The sequence below is a fragment of the Panthera uncia genome (genome assembly GCF_023721935.1).
Source record: "Panthera uncia isolate 11264 chromosome C1 unlocalized genomic scaffold, Puncia_PCG_1.0 HiC_scaffold_4, whole genome shotgun sequence".
NCBI classification, from domain to species: domain Eukaryota; kingdom Metazoa; phylum Chordata; class Mammalia; order Carnivora; family Felidae; genus Panthera; species Panthera uncia.
Genome location: NW_026057585.1, coordinates 67,113,909 through 67,140,994, shown reverse-complemented (window position 1 = coordinate 67,140,994; position 27,086 = coordinate 67,113,909). Strand labels below are relative to the sequence as shown.

Genomic DNA, 27,086 nt, shown 5'->3' with positions numbered 1-27,086 from the left:
GAAAGAAAGAAAGAAAGAAAGAAAGAAAGAAAGAAAGAAAGAAAGAAAAAGAAAGAAAGAAAGAAAGAAAGAAAGAAAGAAAGAAAGAAAGGCTTCTATCTTTTCGCCAATGGATCTATGTGTGGCTTGGAACATACATTCAAAATTTATCCAGTTTACAAGCTTGCCCTGGGTATTACTTTCTGTCTTCAAAAGGGCTCATATTTAGCTGTGGACTAGTGGCTCCCTAAGGCCCCTCCAGTTTCTCCTGAACATATTTGCAGCCTTATACATGCACATAATGTTCCAGACTACCAGGGATAATTACAACTTTATCAAGACCAATCTGGCTACCTGGTCCCTGGATCTTTGATGTCTGTCCCCACAAGTAGTCAGACCTCAAGTCTTCTCTTATTGTTTGCCAGTGGGATAATTATTGTTTATTAACTTCCTTGCATATGGGATTTCCCATGCTCTGCTTCATACAGTTAGGCTTCTCTGGCAGCAGAGATGCTAGTCTTTCAGCATGACTGCCCCAAGGAGCTAGGGACTGGGAGTTCCAGGCAAAATGCCACTGAGTCCTACTGCCCTTATTGAGACTCATTAGATTTTCTTGATAAATGCTTCTCAATTTGTTATATATGCCTTTGGTCAATTTCCAGAGTCCTAAAATTGTTGTTTTTGACAATTCTGTATAGTTGTTGTCTAGTTGAATTGGGGAAAGGATTTGCTGAGCTCCTCACTTAGCCATTCCAAGGGTCCATGCAGACTTCCTCTCAACCTCTGTGTCAATGTGTGTCTGCAAAGGGGTGATATTAAGCCAAGACCCCCAAACTTCCTCTTGATATCTGCTGATGGAAGCCTTAAGGCAAGCAAATGGGTGATTACTTTGAGTGTGGGTTCTCTCATCTTTGAGATGGAAAGTAGAATGAGAGTGACACCTTAGCCTAATATATATAATATGATTGAGGGATAAAACCAAAATAATACCCTGATTGTTTCAGTAGCTTCTGGAGCTAATATCACATATGCTCTTATAAAAGACCTTGAAGGCCTGATAACTCTGTCCTATCCTATCAGTCTAAATATATATATATATATATATATATATATATATATATATATATATATATGGGAAGTAACAAGGAATATAAAGAAATCTCAAAAATGTGTAAACAGAACTTTTCTGATATTCTGCTTAACTCTTTCCTCATTGAGAGGTACCAAAACAATCTCAGGTATTCAAAAGCTTAGCCATTAACATTGCTTGGTGAATTGGAAAAAGAACCAATACTGAGGTTTACAGCAAACTTTAAATAGACCACTGTTTTTCAAAATGTGGTCCTTACACAAGCTGCATTAGAAGCATCTATGATATTTCTTAAAATGTAGATTTCTAGGTCTCACCTCTATAGGTAAGGAATCAGAATCTATGGGGTATAAAGAAGAAATCTGTATTTTAAAGAGGCAACCCAGGTAAATATTATGCATACAAAAGCATGAAAATCAGGTACTTTTCTTTATCAACCCTATCCATTCTTACCCAAATTAGAATTAAATATATGGATTGAGAAGCAAAATTGGGATGCTAAATACATATAGTAGTAATCTAGAGCATAGAACTTTAAGTAAATAATAATAACAAAAGATAAAAATTCTTCTTCCTCAAGGTGTGGACTTTCTTGGATCTTCTTTTTCCTGTTTGGATTGCTTCTCCAAACTCACCTATAATATACTACTTCCCTTGATGAGATGTCCAGGTTGCCTCTTGGTTGGGAAGCAGTAGCTTTGGGAAAGGAGTTCACATTTATATTCTGTGTAATGGGCAAAAGAAGTCCTCACATGTTCACAGAATGTTTAGCCTAACTTACCAGGGTAAAAATCAGAAACTTCAGTCCAAAACTCAAATTAGCAATAAAACATATTCCATTATCTGGAGCTTGTTTCTTATACTGGCTTTTCAGGAAACTCAGGAAGGTAGAAGCCATATGGTAATCAGTGGTATAGCACCAAAGGATTCAGAGAATCTTCAGTTACATAAACTCACAATTTACATTCAATTTTTAATAGCACATTCTATGGCAACTGACATACAGATTTAAAAAATCTTCATGAAATTTGCTACCATAATCTTGCAAAAATTTTACTAACACTGCTGAAATATTAGGCTAGAAGAACAACTTTTCTTAGGTTATTAAAAAAAAAAAGCTTAGTCATTTCCCAAAATTATGGAAACTATTGTTTGAATGAGAATGTGCTTGAAAATAAGTCCTGGATATGTGGGTTTGCAGGACAGACAAATATACTATAAATCTTAAGTAAAATGGAAAATATCACCCTCAATAAAATATATTTGTTTTCCTTGAAAAGTTGCAGTAATGCAATCATTAAAGTATTTTGTTGTTGTCGTTAAAGAGAGAGCATGCGTGCAAGCAAGGCAGGGGCAGAGGGAGAGAGAATCCGAAGCAGGTTCCATGCTCAGCACAGAGCCAGACATGGGGTTCATTCCCACGACCCCAGGATCATGACCTGAGCCGAAATCAAGAGCTGGAAGCTCAACTGACCTAACCACTCAGCCTCCCCAGTAATTTAAGTATTTTAATAAGTTTTATGTAGGTAAACATAAAAATAAATAATAATTATCAATTTATGTCTAAATTTCCCACAAATCCAGCAGATTCAAAAGCAGGTTATTTTTATAGAAACTGTGAGAAAGATCTCTACATGCTGCATTAGTCCAGCTCATACCTATACTCTGGGTCACTGTCATAGGCAGAGTCTCTGTATAAAAGACCTCTTTTCAGCTCCAGTTCATCTTCTTTCTCTGGGTCTCTCTCATCCTGAAAAATTTTAAAATTTCCATTAATTCATTTTGCAATTAAAATGATCTCTATGTTTCTCTGGGAAATGCTCTCCCTCTCCCCCATTATAAGAAATGAATTGAATGCTTGGATTTCTTAAAAAGAAACAAAAGGGGAGGTGAGAATTTGTTATTCTGTTCAATAAAACAAATATGATTTTATTCTATTTATGCTAATATGGCTTATCAAAGACTAGACACTGGTAGATATTTCTTGCATCAATAAACGAACAGGAATGGGTACTGTGTCAAGATATGTAGTAAGATATGTAGTAATGTCTTACATATTGTCATGTGAACTCCTAAAAGATTGCACCTGCACTCTGAAGAATAAGTACCTGGGAAACTTATGTAGATGTAAGCATTCTAACACGTACCTACTATTCATAAGCCAAAATGCACTAACAAGCCACAAGAATAAAAACGAAAGTCAAGGCAGTTAGAATCAAAATACATAGCTACTGGGGCGCCTGAGTGGTTCAGTCGGTTAGGCGTCCAACTTCGGCTCAGGTCATGATCTCACGGTTTTTGAGTTCAAGCCCTGCATAGGCTCTCTGCTGTCAGTGCAGAGCCTGCTTTGGATCCTCTGTCCCCTTCTCTCCCCCCAACTCCCACCTGCTCCTGCTGTCTGTCTCTCTCAAAAAATAAATAAACATTAAAATAATAAATAAAAAAAAAAAAGACATTGGGTTTTGAATCCCAGCTGAGCACCCAGGAGGCACAGGAGAACTGTGGAGCAGGACAGGCTCACCATTGGCACTACTCTGCACAGGCTGCCTGAATAGCATGGTTGGAGACTCCCAGTCCGGGGAGGAGAGATTGGGGTGTCACCAATACCAACACAGCAGGGCTTCAAGAACAGGACAGTGGCCCCCAGTGGAGGTGGGACCCACTTACACCAAACCCCACCCCTCCGTGCCTGGTAACTGCTTATCTACTGGAGCAGGACTGACACTGATTGAACTAGACAGTCTCTCATCCAGACCAGCACAGTCGCCAATACCAGGTACCAATAGACAAGTGTCCTATAGTTTTATATATTAGCCTGGTTTTTTTTTAATTTTTAAATTTTTCTCGTTTCTTTCCTACTCTTCTCTTTTCCCTTCTTTTTCTTTCTACCCTCCTCTTTCTTTTTTTTTCCCCTTTGGAATTGGACTCATAGTTTCTGGTCAAGTCTTACTTTACATATATTTTTTTTTCTTTCTTTCTTCTTTCTTTTTCTTTCTTTTCTCTTTCTCTCTCTCTTTCTTTCTCTCTTTCTTTCTTTCTTTCTTTCTTTCCCTTTTCTGGTTGTTTGTTTCATCAGGCATTTTTACTCTATTCTTTTTATACCTTTTCTGTAACTCCTTCTTCTTTATTTTCCTATCTCTCACTGGATTAAGCCTTCTAGTTTTTCTAATTCTCTGACTGGTCTTTTTTTTTCTTCACCCTCTTCATTTCTGTCTTTGTATGAGATAAGGTTCCCCCCATTTCCTTTTTTCCAAGGTTACTTCAATAAACAAATCAAAGCACAGCTGGTGGAAGGTCCAAACAATCCACCACTATGAGCAGTGGGACAGAGCAGCCAAATTTGCAACAACAAAGTCCAGGCCAACACATTCCAAAAACACTTCTTAAAAGCCAGGTGCTGGACGGTGTATGACCCCTTTTTAATACAGCAGGACTCACAGGTGCAGGACACATAACAAGCTATTAAAACATGTAAAAGACAGAAACCTAGCCAAAATGATAAAACAGAAGAATTCTCTTCAAAGAAATTCCAGGAAGAAATGACAGCCAGGGAATTGCTCAAAACAGACATAAACAATATGTCTGAACAAGAATTTAGAATAAAAGTCATAAGACTAAAAGATGGGCTTGGAAAAAAAAAAGCATAGAAGAAAGAAGAGATCTACTGCTGCAGAGATCAAAGACCTAAGAAATAGTCATGATGAATTAAGAAATGTTGTAAATGAGATACAAATAAACTAGATGCAGTGACAGCAAGGATGGAAGAAGTAGAGGACAGAATAGGTGAAATAGAAGATAATATTGTGGAAAATGATGAAGCTGAAAAAAAGAGGGAAAGGAAATTACTAGACCATGAGGAAAGAATTAGAGACCTAAGTGATTCAATGAAACGAAATAATATCTGTATCATAGGAGTTCCAGAGAAGAGAGAGAGAAAGGGGCAGAAGGTTTATTTGAACAAATTATAGCTAAAAACTTCCCTAATCTGGGGAAGGAAACAGGCATCCAACTCCAAGAGGCACAAAGAACTCCCTTCAATATCAGCGAAAACAGGTCAACAGTATAACATAATATAGTGAAATTGACAAAATACAAACATAAAGAGAGACTTCTGAAAGCAGCTAGGGACAAACAGGCCTTAACCTACAAGGGTAGACACATAAGGGTAGAAGCAGACCTGTCCACTGAAACTTGGCAGACCAGAAGGAAGTGGCAGGAAATATTCAATGTGCTGAATAGGAAAACTATGCAGCCAAGAATCCTTCATCCAGCAAGGCTGTCATTCAGAATAGAAGGAGAGATAAAGGCTTTCCCAGACAAACAAAAACTGGAGGAGTTCATGACCACTAAACCAGCCCTGCAGGAGATCCTAAGGGGGGTACTCTGTGAGTGGAAAGCAGCAAAGACTAGAGATATCACCACAAACACAAAATGTGCAGATAACACAATGGGACTAAATCTGTATCTTTCAATAATCACTCTGAATGTAAATGGACTAAATGCCCCAATCAAAAGACATGGGGTATCAGAATGGATAAAAAAAAAATATCCATCTATATGCTGCCTATAAGAGACTCATTTAAGACCTGAGGACACCTGAAGATTGAAAGTGATGGGATGGAGAACCATCTACCATGCTACTGGATGTTAAAAGCAAGCTGGAGTAGCCATACTTATATCAGACAAAGACTGTAACAAGAGATGAAGAAGGGCATTATATCATTAAGGGGTCTATCCACCAAGAGCAGCTAGCAATTGTAAATGTTTATGCCCCCAACGTGAGAGATCACAAAAATATAAATCAATTAATCACAAACATAAATAAATGTATAGGTAATAATACTGTGATTGTAGGGGACTTTAATACTCCACTGACAACAATGGACAGATCATCTAAGCAGAAAAACAATAAGGAAACAATGGCTCTGAGTGACACATTGTGCCAGATGGACTTAACAGATATATTCAAAACTTTTCAACCAAAAGCAGAATATACATTCTTCTTGAGTGCACATGGAACATTCTCCAAAACAGATAACATACTCGGTCACAAAACAGCTCTCAACAAATATAAAAGGATTGAGATCATACCATTCATATTTTCAACCACAGTGCTATGAAACTTGAAATCAACCAAAAGAAAAAATTTGGAAAGCCCCCAAATACATGGAGGTTAAAGAACATCCTACTAAAGAATGAATGGCTCAACCAGGATATTAAAGAAATTAAAAAAATATACGGAAGCAAATGCAAATGAAAATACAATAGTCCAAACTCTTTGGGATGCAGCAAAGGCAGTCCTAAGAGGAAAATACATTGCAACTTAGGCCTATATTAAGAGACAAGAAAGGTCCCAAATATATAACCTAACCCCACACCTGAAGAAACTAGAAAGGAACTAGCAGCAAAGAAACCCCAAAGCCAGCAGAAGAAGAGAAACAATAGAGATCAGAGCAGAAATAAACAATATAGAATCCAAAAACAAAACAAAACAAAAAACAAAAACATAAAACAGTAGAACAGAACAATGAATCTAAAAGCTGGTTTTTTGAAAGAATAAACAAAATTGATAAACTCCTAGCCAGACTTAACGAAAAGAAAATAGAGAGGACCCAAATAGATAAAATCACAAATGAAAGAGATCACAACTAACACCACAGAAATACAATTATTAGAGAATACTATGAAAAATATATAGTTATATGTTGCTATAGCCAACAAATTGGACAAATCTGGAAGAAATGGACAAATTCCTAGATACCCACACACTACCAAAACTCAAAAGGGAATAAATAGAAAATTTGAACAGACTCTCCCCACTTCCCTCAACCAGAGAAGAAATTGAATCGCTTATCAAAAATCTCCCAACAAAGAGTCTTGGGCCAGATGGCTTCCCAGGGGAATTCTACCAGACATTCAAAGCAGAATCAATAGCTATTCTTCTCAGCCTGTTCCAAAAAAATAGAAATGGAAGGCTTCCAGACTCATTCTATGAAGGCAGCAAGCATTACCTTGATTCCCAAACCAGAAAAAGACCCTATTAAAAAGGGGAATAACAGGCCAATATCCCTGATGAACATGGATGCAAAAATCCTTAACAAGATACTAGCAAATTGAATTCAACAGTATATTAAAAGAATTACTCACCATGATCAAGTGGGATTCATTCCTGGGCTGCAGGGCTGGTATAATATTCACAAATCAATCAATGTAATATATCACATTAATAGAAGAAAGGATAAGAACCATATGATTCTGTCAATAGATGCAGAAAAAGCATTGACAAAATACACATGCTTTGTTAATAAAAACCCTCATGAAAGTCAGGATAGAAAGAACACACCTTAACATCATAAAAGCCATATATAAAAAAGACCCACAGCTAATATCATCCTCAATGAGGAAAAACGAAGAACTTTCCTCCTGAGATCAGGAACATGATAGGGGATGTCCACTCTCACCACTGTTGTTTAACATAGCATTGGAAGTCCTATCCTCAGTAATCAGACAATCAAACAAGATAAAAAGACATCTAAATTGGCAAAGAAGTCAAACTTTCACTTTTCGCAGATAAGACGATACTCTACATGGAAAACCCAAGTCTCCACCAAAAAAATGCTAGAACTAATACATGAATTCAGCAGAGTTGTAGGATATAAAATCAATGTATGGAAATCGGTTGCATTTCTATACAACAATAACGAAGCAACAGAAACAGATATCAAGGAATCAATCCCACTTGCAATTGCACAAAGAACCATAAAATACCTAGGAATAAACCTAACCAAAGAGGGAAAATATCTGGATGCTGAAAACTACAGAAAGCTTATGAAAGAAATTGAAGAAGACACAAAGAAATGTTTTTCATCCCAGGCTCATGCAATGAAAGAACAAATATTGCTAAAATGTCTAGACTACCCAAAGCAATCTACACATTCAATGCAATCCTAATCAAAATAGCACCAGCATTATTCACAGAGCTAGAACAAACAATCCTAAACTTTGTATGGAACCAGAAAAGACTCCAAATAGCAAAAGTAATGTTAAAAAAGAAAACCAAAGCTGGAGGTGTCACCATCCTGGACTTTAGCCTGTATTACAAAGCTGTAATCATCAAGACAGTATGGTATTGGCACAAAAACAGACACATAGACAATGGATTAGAGAACCCAGAAAAGAACCCACAAACATATAGTCAACTAATCTTCGACAACGCAGGAAAGAGTATCCATTAGAAAAAAAGTCTCTTTAGTAAATGGTGCTGGGAGAACTGGACAGCAACATGCAGAAGAATGAAACTGGACCACTTTCTTACATCATATACAAAAATAAGCTCAAAATGGATGGAAGACCTAAATGTGAGACAGGAAACCAACAAAATCCTACAGGAGAAAACAGGTAGCAACCTCTTGGACCTTGGCCACAGCATCTTCTTAAGTGACAGGTCTCTGGAGGTAAGGGAAATAAAAGCAAAAATGATCTATTGGGACCTCATCAAGATAAAAAGCTTCTGCACAGCAAAGGAAATAATCAACAAAACTAAAAGGCAACCAATGGAATGGAAGAAGATATTTGCAAATGATATATCGGATAAAGGATTAGTATCCAAAATCTATGAAGAACTTACCAATACCCAAAAAACAAACAATCCAGTGAAGAAATGGGCAGAAGACATGAATAGACACTTTTACAAAGAAGACATCCAGATGGCAGATACATGAAAAGATGCTCAACATCACTCATTATCAGGGAAATACAAATCAAAACCACCTTGAGATGCCACCTTACACAGGTCAGAGTGGCTAAAATTAACAACTCAGGAAACAACAGATTTTTGGCAAGGATGTGGAGAAAGAGGAACCTTCTTGTGCTGTTTGTGGGAATGCAAACTGGTATAGCCACTCTGGAAAACAGTGTGGAGGTTCCTCAAAAAATTAAAAATAGAATTACCCATGGTCGAGCAATAGCACTACTAGGAATTTGCCCAAAGGATACAGGAATGCTGATTCACAGGGACATATATACCCCAATGTTTATATAGCAGTGCTATCAATAATAGCCAAATTATGGAAAGAGCCCAAATGTCCATCAACAGAAGAATGGATAAAGATGTGGTATATATGTACAATGGAATACTACTCAGTGATGAAAATGAATGAAATCTTGCCATTTGCAATAATGTGGATAGAACTGGAGGGTATTATTCTAAGTGAAATTAGTCACAGAAAGAGAGATATCATATGATTTCACTCACATGTGGAATTTGAGAAACTTAACAGAAGACCATAGGGGAAGGGAAGGAAAAAATTAGATACAGAGAGGGAGGCAAACCATAAGAGACTATTAAATACAGAGAACAAACTGTGGGTTGATGGGGGTGGGATTTGGGGTGGTGGGGAAAACAGGTGATGGGTATTGAGGAGGGCACTTGTTGGGATGAGTACTGGATGTTATATGTGAGTGATGAATCATGGGAATCTACTCCTGAAGCCAATACTGTATGTTGGCTAACTTGACAATAAATAAATTATAAAAAAGAACATATATTGCTAAAAAAATAATAAATAAACTCAGATCTAACTTGATTTACATTATACTGCCTCCTAGAATGTTAATGAGATCAACACACTCACCCCAGCCATGAGGCTACTCTCCTATAGGAAAATTAGGCTCAAACTTTCAGCTATATCTATTTTTCAGCTAACATCTACTGAGTTTTTTTATGAGGGTGTTCTGAAACAAATAGTCCAGGAGAGATTTTTTTTAAGATTTCCATGAAGAAACATTTTTTTTTTTCAGCAAAGGTCATTAATAAAATGAAACATTATTTAAAGAAGCTGTGGATGGAAACCAATTTGACAATAAATTTCATATATTGAAAAAAAAAAAAAGAAGCTGTGGGCTCTCCTTCCCTGAAATTGGCACTAAATTAAATTTTCATTTTTTTTTAAGTAGGCTTCACACCCAGTATGGAGCCCAACACAGGGCCTGAACTCACGACACTGATATCAAGAACGGAGCTGAGATCAGGAGTTGGATGCTGAACCAACTGAGCCACTCAGGCACCCCTAAATGTTCTCGTAAGACTCCTTTAATCAATGATCACTACCTTATGCATGTGATTGACATCATAATTAGATAATCCCTGAGATAAAAAAATAAAAGGTATCTATTCATGCTTGCAAACTGAAAAATTTAGGGAAAAAAGTGGTTAGTTTAAGACATAGCCAGAACTAAAAGGCAGCGATCTCACTAATTACATAGTATTTAAATACACACCTGTCATTCTCAAATGAAATTCTCATATACAGTTAGAATATCTGTAAGGTGTATTTTATTGCTATAAAATTCAATATATTATTTATAGTAAATTGTGTACAAGGATAAGAATTTAAATAGAATTTGATCATTGGTTCTAATATGCATTATCACCTTGGACAAATCAGTTAACCTTAATGGCTTTAATTTCCTAATACATAGTATAATGAAAATTTAGGTAGAATTGCTCAAAGTCAAAGGGATAAGAAGGTGAAGAGCTGACCTTCATTAAACTGAGGTTTTTCTAATTCTATAACCTGGTTTATATTATAAGTGAATAGAGAATAACAAAGTCTAAAGGGAAGACCACTTGAAGAATCTCACATGGTAACTTTGACTAACTGTTAGAGGTGGAATGCAAAAAAGTATGTATGATGGTCCTGCAAGAAATTTTAAGGGGGACTCCCCGAGGGAAGAAAAGATGAAAATACAAATACATACATACATACCAAAAGCAACAAAGATTAGAAAGGACCAAAGAACACCACCAGAAACTCCAACTCTACAAGCAACATAATGGCAATAAATTCACATCTTTCAGTACTCACTCTAAACGTCAATGGACTAAATGCTCCAATCAAAAGACATAGGGTAACAGAATGGATAAGAAAACAAGATCCATCTATATGCTGTTTACAAAAGACCCACTTTAGACCTAAAGACACCTTCAGTTTGAAAGTAAGGGGATGGAGAACCATCTATTATGCTAATGGTCAACAAAAGAAAGCAGAGTAGCCATACTTATATCAGACAATCTAGAGTTTAAAATAAAGACTGTATCAAGAGATGCAGAAGGGCATTATATCATAATCAAGGGGTCTATAGACCAAGAAGACCTAACAATTGTAAACATTTATGCGCCAAAGGTGGGAGCACCGAAATATATAAATCAATTAATCACAAACATAAAGAAACTCATCAGTAGTAATACCATAATAGTGGGAGACTTCAACACCCCACTCACAGCAATGGACAGATCATCTAATCAAAAAATCAACAAGGATACAATGGCTTTGAATGACACACTGGACCAGATGGACTTAACAGATATATTCAGAACATTTCATCCTAAAGCAGCAGAATATACATTCTTCTCCAGTGCACATGGAATGTTCTCCAGAATAGACCACATACTGGGACACAAATCAGCTCTCAGCAAGTACAAAAAGATCAAGATCATACCATGCATATTTTCAGACCACAACACTATGAAACTCAAAATCAACCACAAGAAAAAATTTGGAAAGGTAACAAATACCTGGAGACTGAAGAACATCCTACTAAAGAACGAATGGGCTAACCAAGAAGTTAAAGAGGAAATTAAAAAGTATATGGAAGCCAATGAAAATGATAACACCACAACCCAAAACCTCTGGGATGCAGCAAAGGCGGTCATAGAGGAAAGAATATAGCAATCTAGGCCTTCCTAAAGAAGGAAGAAAGATCTCAGATACACAACCTAATCTTCCGCCTTAAAGAGCTGGAAAAAGAACAGCAAATAAAACCCAAAACCAGCAGAAGACAGGAAATAATAAAGATTAGATCAGATTAATGCTATCGAAACCAAAAGAACAGTAGAAGAGATCAATGAAACCAGAAGCTGGTTCTTTGAGAGAATTAACAAAATTGATAAACCACTAACCAGGTTGATCAAAAAGAAAAAGGAAAGGACCCAAATAAATAAAAAATCAAGAATGAAAGAGGAGAGATCATAACCAACAGAGCAGAAATAATAACAATAATAAGAGAATATTATGAGCAATTATACGCCAATAAAATGGGCAATATGGAAGAAATGGACAAATTCCTAGGAACATATACACTACCAAAACTGAAACAGGAAGAAACAGAAAATTTGAACATACCAATAACCAGTAAGGAAATCAAATCAGTAATCAAAAATCTCCCAAAAAACAAGAGTCCAGGGCCAGATGGCTTTCTAAGGAGAATTCTACCAAACATTTAAGGAAGAGTTAACACCTATTCTCATGAAGCTGTTCCAAAAAATACAAATGGAAGGAAAACTTCCAAACTCATTCTGTGAAACCAGCATTACCTTGATTCCAAAACCAGAGACCCCACTAAAAAGAACTATAGACCAATTTCCCCAATGAACATGGATGCAAAAATCCTCAACAAAATATTAGCCAGCCAGATCCAACAATACATAAAAAAAAATTATTCACCACAACCAAGTGGGATTTATACCTGGGATGCAGGGCTGGTTCAATATCAGCAAAACAATTAACGTGATTCATCACATCAATACAAGAAAGGACAAGAACCATATGATCTTCTCAATAGATGCAGAGAAAGCATTTGACAAAATACAGCATGCTTTCTTGATAAAAACCCTCAAGAAAGTAGGGATAGAAGGATCATACCTCAAGATCATAAAAGCCATATATGAACGACAAGTGCTAGTATCATCCTCAATGGGGAAAAACTGTGAGCTTTCTCCCTAAGGTCAGGAACAAGACAGGGATGTCCACTCTCGCCACTGTTATTCTACATAGTATTGGAAGTCTTAGCCTCTGCAATCAGACAACACAAAGAAATAAACAGCATCCAAATCGGCCAGGAGGAGGTCAAACTTTCACTCTTCACAGATGACATGATACTCTACATGGAAAACCCTAAAGATTCCACCAAAAAAACTGCTAGAACTGATTCATGAATTCAGCAAAGTTGCAGGATATAAAATAAACGCACAGAAATCGATTGCATTTCTATACACCAACAATGAACTAACAGAAAAAGAAATCAAGGAATCAATCCCATTTACAATTGTACCAACAACCATTAAATACCTAGGAATAAATCTACCCAAAGAGGTGAAAAACCCATACACTGAAAACTATAGAAAGCTTATGAAAGAAATTGAAGAAGACACAAAAAAATGGAAAAATATTCCATGCTCCTGGATAGGAAAAACAAATATTATTAAAATATCAATACTACCCAAAGCAATCTACACAATCAATGCAATCCTAATCAAAATAGCGCCAGCATTCTTCACAGAGCTAGAACAAATAATCCTAAACTTTGTATGGAACAAGCAAAGACCCCGAACAGCCAAAGCAATCTTGAAAAAGAAAACCAAAGCTGGAAGCATCACAATCCCAGACTTCAAACTATACTACAAAGCTGTAATCATCAAGACAGTATGGTGCTGGCACAAGAACAGACACTCATATCAATGGAACAGAATAGAGAACCCAGAAATGGACCCACAGACATATGGCCAACTAATCTTTGACAAAGCGGGAAATAATATCCAATGGAATAAAGACAATGTCTTCAGCAAGTGGTGCTGGGAAAACTGGACAGTGACATGCAGAAGAATGAACCTGGGCCACTTTCTTACACCATTCACAAAAATAAACTCAAAATGGATGAAAGACCTAAATGTAAGACAGGAAGCCATCAAAATCCTTGAGGAGAAAGCAGGCAAAAACCTCTTTGATCTCGGCCGCGCAACTTCTTACTCAACACGTCTCTGGAGGCAAGGGAAACAAAAGCAAAAATGAACTACTGGGACCTCCTCAAAATAAAAAGCTTCTGCACAGTGAAGGAAACAATCAGCAAAATTAAAAGGCAACTGACAGAATGGGAGAAGATATTTGCAAATGACATATTAGATAAAGGGTTAGTAACCAAAATCTATAAAGAACGTATCAAACTCAACACCCAAAAAACAAATAATCAGTGAAGAAATAGGCAAAAGACATGAATAGACACTTCCCCAAAGAAGACATCCAGATGGCCAACTGACACATGAAAAAATGCTCAACTTCACTCATCATCAGGGAAATACAAATCAAAACCACAATGAGATACCACCTGACACCTGTGAGCTTTAACAACTAAGCTAACATTAACAACTCAGGCAACAACGGATGTTGGTGAGGATGGGGAGAAAGAGGATCTCTTTTGCATTGTTGGTGGGAATGCAAGCTGGTGCAGCCACTCTGGAAAACAGTATGGAGGTTCTTCAAAAAACTAAAAATAGAACTACCCTATGACCCAGCAACTGTACTACTAGGTATTTATCCAAGGGATATAGGTGTGCTGTTTCAAAGGGACACATGCACCCCCATGTTTATAGCAGCACTATCAACAATAGCCAAAGTATGGAAAGAGCCCAAATGTCCATCAACGGATGAATGGATAAAGAAGATGTGGTATATATATACAATGGAGTGTTACTTGGCAATCAAAAAGAATGAAATATTGCCATTTGCAACTACGTGGATGGAACTGGAGGGTATTATGCTAAGTGAAATTAGTCAGAGAAAGGCAAATATCACATGACTTCACACACATGAGGACTTTAAGAGACAAAACTGATGAACATAAGGGAAGGGAAACAAAAATAATATAAAAACAGGGAGGAGAACCAAACATAAGAGACTCATGGAGAACAAACAGAGGGTTACTGGAGGGGGTGTGGGAGGGGGGATGGGCTAAATGGGTAAGGGGCACTAAGGAATCTACTCCTGAAATCATTGTTGCACTATATGCTGACCAATTTAGATGTAAATTTAAAAATAATAATAAAATTTTTTAAAAAGTATGTATGATGGATAATTATATATGTCAATTTGGCTCAGTCTTGGTGCCTAGCTATTTGGCTGAACATTATTCTGGACATTTCTGTGAGGCTTTTATGGTTGAGGTTAACAGTGCATGAATGGACTTCCATAATGTGGGTGGGCCTCATCCAGTCAGTTGAAGGCCTTAATGGGCCAAAGACTGCCCTCCCCCAGGGAAAAAGGAATTCTGCCAGTAGACTGCCTTTGGATTTGAACTACAACTTCCCCGAGCATCGGGCCTATCTCATCAGATTTTGGACTCACCAAGCTCACAATTGCATGAGCCAATTCTTTAAAATTCCTCTTTGTCTCTCCATATATGCACATATGTATATACATATGTATATATATATATATATATATATGTCTACACACACACACACACACACACACACACACACACACAATGTTCTGTTGTTTCTGTTTCCCTGGAGAATCCTGATTCATACACTATGAGAATGAGAAACTCTTACAACATACTAGTTCGGAGACTTCAGTACTTTAATTCCACCATGGACAGAACAGTCAAGACAGAAGATCAACAAAGAAATAGAAGACTTGAATCAACTAGACTTAACATCTATAAACACGCTACCAGAGAATAGCAGAACATACATTTTTCTCAAGTACACATGAAAAATTCTTCAGCAGAGACCTTACATTAAACCATAAAGTGAGTTTCAATAAATTTAAAAGGGCTTAAATCATACAAAGTATGTTATCTAGCCATAGTGAAATAAAATTAGCAAATTAAAATCTTTATTGAAAACTCTCCTATAAAGATGGGCTTATTTAAAATAGTTAAGATATGGGGCACGTAGGTGGCTCAGTCAGTTAAGCATCCGACTTTGGCTCAGGTCATGATCTCACAGTTTGTGGGTTTGAGCCCCACTTCGGGCTCTGTGCTGACAGACAGCTCAGAGTCTGAAGCCTGCTTCAGATTCTGTGTCTCCCTCTCTCTCTGTCCGTCCCCGCTTGTGTGCTCTCTCTCAAAAATAAATAAACATTAAATAAATAAAATAAAATATTTAAGAAATAATCTCACACAAACTCTTCTAGAGAATGATTAGGAATATTTCCCAAATCATTTTTATGAGGCCAGCCAAAACTTAAGGAAGACATTACAAGAAAGGAAACTTACAGACCAATCACAATCACTAACTTAGATGTAAAAGTACTCGGTAAAGCATTAGCAAATTGAAACCAGGGATATATATTTTTTAAAAAGTTATGACCAAGAGTTTTGTTTCAAACATGCAAGCATGGTTTAACACTTGAATAATCAAGTAAGCAATTTACCACATTTAAAATAAACCTAATTTTTTAAAACCTTTATTTATTTTGAGAGAGAGACAGAAAATGAGCTGGGGAGGAGCAGAGAGAGAGAAGGAGACAGAGAATACCCAGCAGGCTCTGCTGAGAACGAGGAGCCCAATGCGGGGCTCGATCCCCACCATGACCTGAGTTGAAATCAAGAGTTGGATGCTTAACCGACTGAGCCACCCAGATGCCCCTTACCACATTAAATAAAGAGGAATAGCATATAATGACTCCCACAGATGCAGTGTCATAAAATCCATATACTTACAGTAAAAAAAATTTTTTTTAACTTACAGAAAACAAAGAATAGAAGGAACTTCTGTAACGTGGCAAAGAATACAAAAATGTACACAAAAATGTACACAAAAAATGTACAGCATGCTTCATACTTAATGTTTAATTATAAAAAGCTTCCTCTTTGGGTGGCAAACAAGAAAGGATGCCCTGTATCACCACTTCTGTTTCATATTGCTTTGGAAACCCTAGATAGTGTAATAAGGCAAGAAAAAGAAATAAAAAGCATTAAGACTAAAGAGGGAGAAATAAAAATGTCACTATTTACATTATATGTATACACACATACATAAAAAACAAAAACTACTGTCTATTAACATTAATATGTGAATGTAAGATCACTGGATACAAGATTGTTGTATAAAAATATAATATAGTCATTATACCAAGAACGAAAGGAAGATACAATTTTAAAGTATACAACTTATAATAGTATTAAAGTATCAAACATCTAAGAACAAATCTACCGAAAGAAATATAAGAATTCTAAAACTACAACATAATCAAGGAGAAATTTAATATCTAAATTAATTTAAAAAGACACCACTATTGGAAGACTCAATATTGGTAAAATGTCAGTTCTCCCCTAGTGAAAGCACACATTCAATAAAATCCTGGCCAAAATCATAGCATGTTTTTTTAAAACAGACCAGCTGATTTTGGAATGCAAATGGAAATTCAAAGAACAAGGAACAGTAAGCAAGAACACAGCTGAAAAACCTATGCTTTAGATATCAAAAGTTATCATAAACTTATAGCAATTGAGAGAATATGATGTTGGTACAAAATGAGTCAAATGAACACAACAGAAGAAAATCCAGAAACAGACGCACATATATACAGTCCTAATGGAATAGAATAGAATCCAGGACCATCTCCATGTAAACAGGTTAAGGAAAAAATGGTCATTTGAAAAAAAGATGATGGACCATAAACATAGCGGAAAAAATAAACCTTCATCCAAATCTCACATTATACATACAAATCAAATCCACATGCATTGTAGATCTAATGTAAAAGGCAACATGACAAAAGATTTTTTAAATAGGGAAATATATTCAGAATCATAGTTGGCCTAAGTTTTCCTATATGAATGTAAAGAAAGCACTAATCCAAATACCAACCAAAAGGAGAGGAAAATTGGGCTACATTAAATTAAGAACTTCTATCCACATAAGGACTCTTACTAAGAAAACTAACATACATGTCACAGACTGGAATATATTCATAACATAGCACATGCCCATCAGAAAATGTCCAGGAATTAAAAGACTTTAAGAGGTATATGGTACACAGACAACAAGTCTAACGTGCTTTTTGAGAAGCACTACAAAGGCCAAACTGGATAAAAACAAGAGACAATCACAGCTAAGTGCATAATAGTAAACTGTTGAAAAGAAATGACAAAGAAAAAAATCTTAAGTGAATTCTAGTAAGATGTTAGTGACAATGTGTGGTATGCAGAATAATGGTTCCCAAAGATGTCCATGCCTTAATTCTCAGAATCAGTGAACATATTACCCTACGTAACAGTAGGGAATTTTGCAGATTTGATTAAGGTTAAGGATCTTGGGAAAGGAAGATTACATCGGATCATCTATGTGGACCCAATCTAATCAAATGAGTTCTTAAAAGCAGAAAAATCTTTCATGGTTATGGTTATGGTCATACAGAGGGAGATGTGATTAAGAATAAGGGTAAAGGATGGGGTGCCTGGGTGGCTCAGTAGGTTAACATCCAATTCTTGATTCTGGCTTAGGTCATGATCTCACAGTTCGTAGGATCAAGCCCCATGTCAGGCTCTGTGCTGTCAGCATGGAGACTGCTTGGGATTCTCTGTCTCCCTATCTCTCTATCTCTCCCCTGCTCTCTCACTCTTTCTCAAAAATAAATAAATAAATATTAAGGAAAAAAAAGAATATAGCCATTTGCTGGCTTTGCAAATGGAGGAAATGGCCGCATGCCAAGGAATACAAGTGGTCACCAGAAATTGATCCTTCCTTGGAAACTCTATAAAGAAAACAGCTCTGCTGATACCTTGATTTTAGCCCAGTGAGACCCATGTCAGGTCTATAGAAATGTAAGATAATCAATTTGAACTACTAAGTTTGTGGCAATTTGTTATGGTAGCAATAAAAAAATAATAGCACAAATCCCCTCATAAAAACATACAGAAATGGTTTTGGGGTTAGATGGAATAATTCATGACAGACAAATACTCATGCTGAAAACTAGAAAAGACAGAAAAAGGGGCTCCTGGGTGGTTCAGTCAGTTAAGCGTCCAACTTCGGCTCAGGTCATGATCTCATGGTTAGTGGGTTCGAGCCCCGGGTCAGGCTCTGTGCTGACAGCTATGAGCCTGGAGCCTGCTTCAGATTCTGTGTCTCCCTCTCTCTCTGCCCCTCCCCTGCTTGTGCTCTGTCTCTTTCTCTCTCAAAAATAAACATTAAATTTTTTTTTTTAAACAAGACAGAAAAAAATAAAAATTTATGTTTTAAGTTATTAGAAAGGTACAGAAAAAAAGGCGGCTAGTGATACATTTCAAAGGAGAGAAACTTTCAAACGTGGACTGATGATCTGCACTTCCATTTTTCTTCAAAGCATTTGCACATCCTGAGCATGGGCTAGACGCTGAGAACCAGGACTTAGATTAGATTAGAACAAGGGTCAATGCTGTGATGCAGAAAAACCGATAACATTTTTGATGGTTGTACGAGAGTGGAATGATGTAACTAGAGTATTACGAGGCCTTAGATGCACAATCAGTTTCTCAATTATGACATTTATTGATTTATGAAGCTGTGTAAAACTAGAGGGTATAAAGTTAACCCCAAAATATTGGAAAAGTAGAGTGAATGTTCCTATGGTTTCATGGTACTTAAGAGAGAAAGACCGACCAGAGTTAGAGGCCCTAAAACACAAGCAGCAAAAACCCTGGAGATAGTATGAACACTTAAGAACCTGTAACTGTTTTTAAACTGGAAACACTTGACAATCTGGGACTAGCTAGGCTAAAAAAAAAAATCTGGTCTTGGCTCAGGCAAAGGCTATTTCTGGGGATGGAGCAACCAGCAGAACTTTTTGTAAATCACATCAAGCTCAAGAAGTAAAATTGAGAACTGGAAGAACCTCAAATACAGAAGTGTCTTGTCACAGTATCTGCCAAATTATGAAGCTATGCCAGGTTGGGAGCAATAAGCTAATCCAAAAATGACTGAAAAGTGAAAGATCCATGCCATACATTTAGATGGTAATTAAAAGACAAATATCTGTCAGGAAAAAAACAACATCATCTATCCTGAGGGCACCTGACTTCTGGGAGGAGCTAGAACCAGTCACAGAGCTGGTGCCGGCAGACACACATCTTGGTGACTATGTAGAGCTGATGTCACAAACACAGAGATGAGAGGGGACTCAAATACATGAATATTTTCTGATGGTTCCTGGTATGGAAGTACAAGGCACTAAGCCTAAACTTTCTGAGAAGCAGGACACAAATTGCCTCAGTTTTTTTGGTACTGAGAAGACAAAGACCTGAAAAACTCCAACTTGAAAGCACCATAGGCTAATGACCAAAAACAAGGGCTGCTGAAGTGAGATTTAGCAAAAGTTTGATTAAGGATAAACTGAGATTTCCCAAAACATCAATATTGCCTCAACCCAGTTTGATCTCTTTTGAACAAGTTTAGCCCTGATGTTCCCTGCCTAGGAAAGGAAAGAGGGAACCCTCTCATCACCTGGAAAGATCTTAAGTTCTTTTAAAAATTGGGGCACCTGGGTGGCTTAGTCAATTGAGTGTCCGACTTGGGCTCAGGTGTTGATCTCACAGTTTGTGTCTTCAAGTCCCGCGACAGGCTCTGTGCTGACAGCTCAGATCCTGGAACCTGTTTCTGATTCTGTGTCTCCCTCTCTCTCTACTCCTCCCCTGCTCACACTCTCTCTCTCTGTCTCTTAAAAATAAATAAATGTCAAAAAGATTTAAAAAAATGTCTAGAATTTAATTATGAAATAAATGGTACAGTCACGACAGTACAACTGGTAAGCAAGGGTAAAAAAGACAAAGAAAGCAGATCACAAATATAATCCAGGTACTGGAATTAGGAGATTAAGCACTTTAAAGTAACCTTGATCAATATGTTCAAGAAAATAGATAAAAAACTGGACAAAATAGACACAAAGGTTAAGGATTTCCAAAAACACTGACATTTATAAAAATTAATCAGAAAGGCATTTGATATCTAAACATAAATAGTAGAAATAAAGAATTTAGTAGTTGGGTTTAACAATGTATTGGAAACAGTAGAAGACAAGATCCATGAACTAGAATATATGTTTCTAGGAAATGCTAACAAAAGAGAAAATAAAATGACAAATACAGAAAGAAGTGCAAGAAACTGAGGGAGATAATCAAAAGGTCTAACAGATGTAACTGGACCAAGACGTAAGGAATAAAGGTATAGCACATTTGAAGAAATAAAGGGCTAGAATTTCCAAAATTAATTTAAGTCATGAATTTAGATTCAAGAAACTCTGATCAGGGTTAATACATAAACCAAATCTTTCAAAACCAAGGACAAGAGAAAATACTAAAAGAAGCCACAGATAAAAGACATTACTTTCAAAGAAGCAAGAATAAGACTGACAACAGACTTCTCAAGGAAATAATGGAAGTCATAAGATAACAAAATGATATTTTTATATTTATTCATTCATTCATTCATTCATTCATTTATTCATTCATTTATTTATTTAGTGGGCTTCATGCCCAGTGTGGAGCCCAATTCAGGGCTTGAACTCACGACCCCGAGATCAAGACCTAAGCGGAAATCAAGAGTCAGACGCTTAGCTTCTGAGCCACCCAGGTGCCCCACAAAATGTTATTTTCAAAGTAAGGGAAGAAAAACATCTGCCCACATATATATCTATGCCCAGTGAAGAAAAATCCAACATAGATTTAGTGGATATGTAAATAAACAAATAAGTACTAAAAAGAAGTAAATAAAAATGAGAAAATTCTCCAACAGCAGGCCCATACAAAAAGCCCTAAGGGGAATTCTTAGGGCAAATGGGAAATGATTCAAAATGAAAACAGAATTCAAAACTAAAATGCAACCAAAAAAGGATGAATATGTAGGCAAATGTAAGTGAAGATTTCTATACAAAATAATAGTATCAACGCACTGTGGAATCTAAAATACATATAGATAAAATGTATCACAACAATAACTTTAAAGAAGCAAGGGATTTAAATGGAGTGTAAATGTTCTAAAATTATCAAAAAACTGGTAAAGAAAAAATTGTATGAGATTACAATAGAGGATACAAGTACTTAATATATATACATATATTTTGAAAGAATAGTAAGCAAATATATACCCTATGAGTTAAAAGAAGGAGAAAAGGGAATAAAAATATCTTAGTTGAGGGAGACATGCAGGAGATTTAAAAATAAACATGAACAGATCTGTCAGATAGAAAAATAGTAAGATAATGATACAAACCCAACAATATCAGTAATTAAATGACAACATAGTAATTAAATGATAAAGGGAAAGACTGACTACTATAAAACCCAACTATAAAAGACACACATCTTCAATATAAGGATACAGAAAGGGTGATTGTAAAAGAGTGAAAAATACCAATTAACATTAACCAAAAGAAAGTTGATAGGACTATAATAATATCAGACTAACTACATTTGAAGACAAGAAGCTTTCCTAGAGGTAAAGACATTTCACAATAATAATAGGTCGATTAACCAGAACAAAAAACACAATTTAAACCTGTATGCATCCAAAACACAGTTTCAGCATATGCAAAGCAAAACCATACTACATTACCAATTCATACCCTCTGGAATACCTAATAGGAAAATAGAACCCAGAAAATACAGCGTGTTAACAAGGATGTAGAAAAACAGAACTCTCAACCATACTGAGACACTTTGAAAATGTGTTTCAATACTGAAACACTTTGAAAAACTCTTTGGCAGCATCTTCTACAGAAGAATACACATTCTGTAGGACCCAGCAATTCCATTTTAGGTATATATCCAACAGGAATACATATATATGTTCATCAAGGAACATATACAGTAATGGTGATAGCAGTACTATTAGTATTAGCCTCAAAAAGTAGAATTAACTGATAAATTTTGCTACTCTTATTGGAATACTATAAGGCAAGGGGTGGCAAACTATAAGGACCAAATAGTATTTATGTTCAACTTTGCAAGTTATGTGCTCTTTGTCACAATTACTCCCCTCTGCTGTTGTAGCTTGAGAACAGCCATAAATAATACATAAGTAAAGGGGTCTATCTATGTTCCAATTAAACTTTATTTAAAATTTAAAAGTCTGGAATTCACCAGTGGGCCATAGTTTGCTGACTCCTGCTATACAGTAATAAAAATGAAACACATGGATGTCACAAACATAATAATCAGCCAAAGAGACCAAATATAAAAGAATATATACCATATGATTCCACTCCTGAAATGTTCAAAAACACATAAAACTAGCCTATATGTTGTTAGATATTAGAATAGTAGGTTTCGTAGTGACTGAGAAGAGGCACCAGAGGCATTTCTGGGGGGCTGGTAATGTCATGTCTCTGACCTGGATGCTATTCACCCACGAGGGTTCACTTTTTATTTTTTATTTTATTTATTTTTTTTTAGAGCATGTATCAGAATTTTATTCCATTTCAAGGCTGAATAATATTCCATTGTTAGGACATTTTTGATTATTGATTCTTTTTTTTTCAATATATGAAATTTATTGTCAAATTGGTTTCCATACAACATCCAGTGCTCATCCCAAAAGATGCCCTCTTCAATACCCATCACCCACCCTTCCCTGCCTCCCACCCCCCATCAACCCTCAGTTTGTTCTCAGTTTTTAAGAGTCTCTTATGCTTTGGCTTTCTTCCACTCAAACCTCTTTTTTTTTTCCTTACCCTCCCCCATGGGTTTCTGTTAAGTTTCTCAGGATCCACACAAGAGTGAAAACATATGGTATCTGTCTTTCTCTGTATGGCTTATTTCACTTAGCATCACACTCTCCAGTTCCATCCACGTTGCTACAAAGGGCCATATTTCGTTCTTTCTCATTGCCATGTAATACTCCATTGTGTTTTTTAAAGACTCACTGTGCCACAAAACTTAGAATTAAAGTACATTATACTGAAATAAAATTTTAAAAATTACCTAGAAGAGCAGTACTAAAAAATCCATGGGAAACATCTGCAACAAAATTAAGGGACAAGATATTCCCATGAACCCAAAATATCAGGAAACATGCATAAATCTCCAGTAGATAATAGAGATGGTAACACCATCTGTTGAAATCAGAGGAAAGCATTGAGGCATCTGATAAACCAAATAACTTCAAAGTAACAAAACGGAGTATTCACTCAAAAGGCTGGTGGGCCAATTGAAGAACAGAAACTGAAATTGGAAGAGGTTTTCTCACTTTCATAGTGATGAGTACAAAGGATTTACAATAAATTCTGAAGGAGCTGGAGCAGTGAGATCCATTAACTCTCAAAACTAACACTCCAAAGTCACCTTCCAAGATAAAACTTTACATTGAGTATAAACATTTGGAAAAAGAATACACATTGAACAGGGGAATAAAAGCAAAGGAAAGAAAAATTCTATATAAAAGTTGGGAAGAAAAAGAAAGCCAGGAAATCTCAGAAACTAAGCTGCCATGCTTATTCTAGAAAAAATGATGAGACAGAAAAAAGAGCTCTCAAACTACATATTTAGAAAAGTTAATCTAAATCATTTATCTCTTTCTAAAAGTTCAAAATAATCATTATAAACGGTTTAAATTTCATAAAAAGCTTTAAGGGGGGTGGGGGGAGGCCAAATAAGATGCCCTCAATGAAAACATGCCAGAAGACATGTTCACAAAACAGATGGCAGGCAAATGTATTACCTGTATCCTCATAACTTGACAATTTGTCTTCCCAAGAGTAAATGATCTTATAAGAGAAAAAGACAAAAGCTTCAATGTCTTTTTGATCTAGCCTCAGAAGTCATACACTGTTATTTTTGCAACAGTCTATTGTTTACACAGATTAGCCCCATTCATGTGTGGTGGGAGGTAACTACACAGGGGTGGGAATACTAGTAGGCAAAAAATCACTGGTAGCCATCTAAAAGGTTTATTATAACCCAGAAGTAAAAGAACAAAGCTAAAAGTCCTTAAAAATAGTATATTTTAAGAAACCAGAAAAAAAAAATTTAATGAGATGATAAAAGTCAGAAAAATAAGAAATTAAAGAAAAATAAGTTTGGAAAGGAAAAGTAAACTAGAAGATATATAAAAGTGAATGAATAATAACGTCATAAGAGAAAATGAAAAGGAAAAAATCATTTGATTTTAAGAAAAATAAAAGTATGAAAAGAATTTGAGACAGGGAAAAATACATATCATTTGCAAATAAGATCCAACATACATACAATGGAAGTTCCAGAAAGAAAGAAAGAAAAAAAGAAAAAAAAAAGAAAGAAAGAAAGAAAAAGAAAAAGAAAGAGGAGGAGAGGAGAGGATACAGGAGAGGAGAAGGAAACAGAATATATACAAAAAGTTACCATTTAAGAGAATATTCATAAAAATATTGAAAATATAACAAAAGACACATGATGTACAATGGAAAAAAAAAGCAATCCAGAATAATCAACACCATCATGTATGCTGCTATTATTACTAAACTTTAAAAATGAAGGAAAAAAAAACCCCTGAATTTCCAGGCTAAAAAACCAAGTCACTCACAAAGGAAAGAAAATTGGATTTTAAGTAGATTTGGACAAGATTCTGTATCACAATCAAGTAACATATTTATAATAAAGAAAATGTAAGCCAAGGATTTTTATATCTAGCCAAAGTAACTTTGAGGCATAAAGACTACAGACAAAATATTATCATGCAACTCAGGTGACATTTATCCCATGAGCCTTTCCTTAGTAATCTATTAGAGAATGAGTTTCAGACAACTAATTGGAGAAGACACTGCCATAAAAGAGTAAACATTAAGTATTTAGATGTAGAACTCTAAATGAAATATATAAAGGAGAGAATATAGTATATAATGGAATATATATATAATATAATGGAATGTGCTCTGAAAATGTAGATGAGTACAGTTGTGAAAAAGTGGAAAGCAGAAAATGTGGAAGGCATATGTAAAAAAATTCTTTAACTGTCTTCAATAATTATATCTTTGATGGTAATTTGCTATTTTTGTTCTGAGATCATTTTGTTAGCAAAGTAAATAAGGACTTGGGTTAGATTCTAATTTTATTACCTTGAATGCATCTGAATTCATGACTCCTGGATTCCGGGATAAAGTCTAAATATCTTAGCCTGCCTTTCCATGATTTGGCCCAACAAGAACTTTCCGCTCTACCTGGATTATTCCTTACAATTTCCACATGGAGTTTTGTCTGAAAACATGCATTTCTGTACAGGACAGCCTGATAAGATTAAGTCACATTTACTCTTATTTTTTACTCTTATTTCTGCTATTTAAAGCATCTAGGCATTGGAATGGCTACACAGAGTGAGCAAGTGAGAGAGAATATGAATGAATCAGGAATTATGTGCCTGATGATGAAAGACATAGCATGACTCCACCTTTGCTTATATTTAAAAGGGATTTTTAAATAACTACATATTGGCATTTGTACTCAATGTGGCAATCACTGTGTTTAATTGTAATGTTTACTTTATTCAATGTACCTACTGATGTGGTTGGGTATTAATTTACTGTTTTCTATTTATCCTACCTATCCTATATTCTGTGTTTCCCTCTATTACTTTATTTCTGTCAAAAGGCACTAGAGTCTGGAATTTTTAGATACACTAGCAAAAGGACTGGGGTCTTTGTTGAAGTGATCTTACATTTTCTTGAATAAATGTGAAAATCAAAATGGTGGGTGTTCGCTACCTTTTTAACTAGATTTTATTTTCAACTGAATCTTTCCTGATCAGACTTTCATTAGCTTGTTTGAAATAAGTTCTCTTAATTTTTTAATGATTACCAAAATTCCAACACATTATGTTTTACCTCTCCTCTGTACTAGTCAAATGTTTAGTGATTCATAAAGGACTTTTTCACGGTCTCAGAAGAGGTTGATATTTAAATAAAATCTTTGTGAAGTAAAAAAACAAAAACAAAAAAACACACCCTTTTTTTGTAAATTGTAAAATTCTTTGTGAAGTAAAAAATAAATTTTAAAAACCCTGATACTTACTTTTAAGATGGTATATCTTTGTCTAGGAGTATCCTTCAAGTAGGACCAAACTGTGTTTTGATCTGACCTGTGTCCAGAGTGTGGCCACAATGTCTACGTCTAGTATGTTGGTGTTTGTTTCTGAACATGTATTCTGTTGACAGATCTTATATTTGCATATTTTACATGTTTATGTTTGGGCATATTATCGAACTAATGTGTGTCAGACTGTATTCTGTGTGTT

General features: G+C 35.7%; 1 protein-coding gene across 2 annotated transcripts in view; it reads right to left on the bottom strand.

Moving 5' to 3' along the window:
• SPATA6 (spermatogenesis associated 6) overlaps positions 1-27,086 on the bottom strand; it is a 149,250-nt gene that overhangs the window by 9,035 nt on the left and 113,129 nt on the right. For both annotated transcript variants that reach the window (XM_049617213.1, XM_049617214.1), the window contains exon 12: positions 2,728-2,819. In XM_049617213.1, the coding sequence (XP_049473170.1) occupies positions 2,728-2,819 (92 nt within the window). The remainder of the gene's footprint in view (positions 1-2,727; positions 2,820-27,086) is intronic.